The sequence below is a fragment of the Agelaius phoeniceus genome, chromosome 22 (assembly GCF_051311805.1).
Source record: "Agelaius phoeniceus isolate bAgePho1 chromosome 22, bAgePho1.hap1, whole genome shotgun sequence".
Lineage (NCBI taxonomy): Eukaryota > Metazoa > Chordata > Aves > Passeriformes > Icteridae > Agelaius > Agelaius phoeniceus.
Window position 1 is genome coordinate 1,230,768 of NC_135286.1, and position 3,774 is coordinate 1,234,541.

Consider the following 3,774-nt stretch of genomic DNA (forward strand, 5'->3'; position numbering starts at 1 on the left):
AAGAAACTGAGTTGAATTCAATTCCATTAGATGCACATCACTGACATCTGCTGGATAAAATCATCATTCATGTCCCACTCCAATATGATTTTGCCCATCCTCAAGCCATGGGAGGCCCACAATTTTAAAAGAAATAGAATGATTTTATTCATTCTATTTTATTCATTCATTAAGGTTCAAGTGCTCACAGCAGAGAACACTGTTATAATTAGGAACTTCCTGCTGTACAATACCAATCACCTTGATCTACTGTAACTTTATCTGAAGAATTCTACTCAAGACACAGAGGATGTGTTAAACACAGAAGTTGTGAATAAAAAGCAAACAAATGAAGCTGCACTGAAACACTTTCCAGCAAGGCTGGACAGGAGGTCAGTAACCCACAACAAACACAGCATCCCAAGCCTCAAGGTAAGAGCAGCGTGAACCAGAGGTTATGATCATTCAGAACAAATACCTCATTAATGATTGCTGTTGCCCAGTTAATCATTAGCCCTCTGACAGTCTGGGCTGGCCTCTGTGTTTCCATAAGTAGCATCCCCGTGGGCAGGGGCAGCCCTTGCTGTGTCCCACCATGGCGTTCGCTGGCACCTGGCACATCTACGCTCAGGAGAACCTCGAGCCCTTCCTCAAGGCTCTGGGTAAGTGCCTGCTCCTCCTCAGATCACTGCCCCCACAGCTCTGACTGCTGCATCTCCATGGATTTTGGCCTTTGCTTTCTGTGGCAAACTGCCCTGCTTGGTTCAGTCTGTTTGATCAAATTTGGATGTGAAAAGAAGCTGAAAGTTGCATAAATTGATGGAGAAAGGTTACAGATAACCTCCAAGGAAGAGCTGTTGTGTTGATTACCTGTAATTTTATAAACACATATAAGTAGAAACAGGCAATCAATTACTTATTCAGCCTCCCAATTATTGGTACAGAAGCCTTTTGTGCAGCACAAATGTTGTCAGTAATCTGTGAATAATTAACACTGGGAAAAGTGGTCAGTAACCTGTCAGTGCTTATCAAGTGTGCTAATGTCAGTAATCTCTGAGTGATTATCAAATCGAATCTGTGAGGATTAGGAGGTGCTACACCAATAAATGTGCACTTACCTTTGCCAACAAAACGTTCCTGTTGGGGTTTTAGAGTAAATAGGAGATATTCAGGAGAGTGAGATCCAGTTCCAGCTGAAAAGCCTGGTCTGACAGCGTGACAGAACCAAACCCTCTCCTGGTGACAATGACACCTTCAAATCATGCCAGGGACACCCCAAAAAGGGAGTTTGAGGTACTCCCACTGTTCCAGCTCTGACTGGACAGAAAATCCCCCAACTCCCTGGGAAAATAAAGCAATGCACATGTGGTTCTTGTCATGGAGCATTGTCACCCCATGGGCAGCCCTTAGGAGAAGAAACTGCATAATCTGACACATCACCAAATATCACAGCAAAACCTAACCAGACTAGAAGGACTGGAGCAAAAAACTCCTAGAGAACAGAGGAACCCAAACCAGGATTTGTCTTTTAACTTGGACATCACCTTCCAGTACTGCTGTGGATCTTTTGTGCCTTTGTTGGAAGGCACAATTTGCTATTTTGCTATTTCCATAACAAAAAGTTCTGGTTTGCCCATTTTTGCAGGGTTGCCAGATGACACCATCAAAATGGCCAAAGATATTAAGCCTGTTGTTGAAATACAACAAAAAGGCAACGACTTTGTTGTGACTTCCAAAACACCCAACAAATCTGTAACCAACTCGTTTACACTGGGCAAGGAGGCTGACATCACCACCATGGATGGCAGGAAGCTGAAGGTAAAGCATTCCAAGAATAGGACATCTTTATTTATCCCTAAACCTCAGTTCACCTCAGTTTATGTGTGAGTGGAATTTGTTTGTACCATTTCCATTTGCAAATATTTCTACCACTTTAACAAACAGAAGTGTTCCTAAAACTCCTATTCAAATGCTGTGCTCTCTAGTTTAAATTAAAAGCTGTCCTTATGAAACATCAGTGTAATTTATTTTCTATTTATTAGTCCTCTACTTACTCGAATTGAATCCAAAATCTAAATTTTTAAAAATGTTTTTTAAATGTTCCAACAGTGCACTGTGAACTTGGTCAATGGGAAGCTGGTGTGCAAATCAGATAAATTCTCTCATGAGCAGGAAGTAAAAGGAAATGAAATGGTGGAGGTAAGTGCAAATAAGTGAAAATAAAGGCACTTGCAGAAAAATGCTGAAGGAAAAAAATGTTGATTAGCTCATAGTGTCTACAGAGTGTCCCTGTGGATAAAGGCTGCTCCGAGGGCACAACCAACTCCAACTTTCCCTTCATGCAAATGTTGTACATATATTTAAGTGTTGTACATATATTTACAGGCAGGTGCTGTGATTGTGTTTTCTTGTGGACTAGGATGGATTTATGCATGAATTACAGACACTTCTGCCACTTTGCTATAAAAATGTGTATTTGTCTCCCACAGACCATAACATATGGTGGAGTAACACTTGTCAGAAGAGGCAAGAAAGCCTAAAGACAGATCCCCTCCTCTGTGACACCTTTACATACCTGAAATAAAGTGCACTTTCCACAAGCTGTGATCTCTGTTTTATCTGAACAAACACCATAGGAAATCAGGATGATTTCTGCTCTGCTTCCTCACAGCAGCCCCTTGTTACAGGACTGTGTTTTCCCCTCTGTCCTCAGAGTGACAGAAATTTGCCTCCCAGACAACCCAAGCTGGACATAAATCACACAGCTCCAGCTCAGCACAGTAATCCTTGGGAGCAGCCAAAAGCTACAGAAAGGCTCCTTGATTTCTCACACCCAGACTGAACTCACTCAGCCTTGGTCCCTGCTTCTGTTGAAGGTTGGTCTTTAACCAAAGCCGTTCTCTATGACCTGGCCAGCACAGAACAATCAGGCATTTGTTGAGCTGATCTGTACCACATGGCCCAGCAATAAAACAGCAATATTTGAAAAGCTGTGAAGCACTCAGCAGTCATTAACAATAGGGATGGCTGTTCTTAAACTGAATTACACAGAAGTACAATTAAGAGGCACTACAAGAGCAAAGAGAATTAAAATTTGCAGTGAACTCCCAGAGTCTTGTCATGGCCCAAGTCTGTGAGGGTGAAGTAAACCAGACTTTGCTCAGACCCTGTGTCTCCATTAAGTATAAAACACACAGGAGCTGTGCCTAGAACCATTTCTCTGCTGATTAGATCCTATTATTGCGTTAGCAGCCCCATTTCATAACTGAAGTCGCTGCAGATTGGTTAGAATTGGTTTGAGGTGCAAGACCTCCATGAACAAAGTTGCTGGACTGCTAATGCCATTTAAAGCCCTCACGGGGAGGTTTTATCCCAGGGGAGAGTGCTGAGTTCCCCTCTCCCCGTGCTAGAAGAGCAGTTTGTGAGGGGAGAAGTTGTGTTTTATTAACAACACAATGGGATACGAGCACTTTGGGAAGTGTATTCTTATCCTGGGATGAGGCTGCTCTCAGGGGGAGTTTCACTGGCATAAAGGATCATTGTGCTCATTCTGCTTCCCAGGCAGCTCCAATGCCAAGCACAGCCCTGCAGCCAGAATTCAATTCCATGTGAGTTACACAGAAATAAGATCAGCAGCACAGAAACCGGGGCTGGTAAAACCCAGGGAGGAGGAGGAGGAGGAGGAGGGGGGTGCTTTAAAGCTGCTTTAAAGCACTGGTGCTGCAAAAAGCCACGCAAGAACTCAGCACCCTTCTCTCTGGGAGTTGCTGGGGAACTGCTGCAAACACACCCTGA

At 43.3% G+C, this 3,774-nt stretch overlaps 1 protein-coding gene across 1 annotated transcript; it reads left to right on the forward strand.

The window, feature by feature from the left end:
• Positions 1 to 574: 574 nt before the first annotated feature.
• On the forward strand, positions 575 to 2,519 carry LOC129130163 (fatty acid-binding protein, liver-like). The gene is made up of 4 exons (XM_054648432.2): positions 575 to 641; positions 1,625 to 1,797; positions 2,089 to 2,178; positions 2,469 to 2,519. The coding sequence occupies exons 1-4, from the start codon at positions 575 to 577 to the stop codon at positions 2,517 to 2,519; spliced, it is 381 nt and encodes a 126-aa protein (XP_054504407.1).
• The last annotated feature ends 1,255 nt before the right edge of the window (positions 2,520 to 3,774 follow it).

Bases quoted from the DNA above. Each gene is read 5' to 3' on its own strand.
- LOC129130163 (XM_054648432.2), top strand. From the start codon at position 575: ATGGCGTTCGCTGGCACCTGGCACATCTACGCTCAGGAGAACCTCGAG. The intron at 642-1,624 runs GTAAGTGCCTGC...CCATTTTTGCAG, and splicing joins GCCCTTCCTCAAGGCTCTGG to GGTTGCCAGATGACACCATC. The intron at 1,798-2,088 runs GTAAAGCATTCC...ATGTTCCAACAG, and splicing joins TGGATGGCAGGAAGCTGAAG to TGCACTGTGAACTTGGTCAA.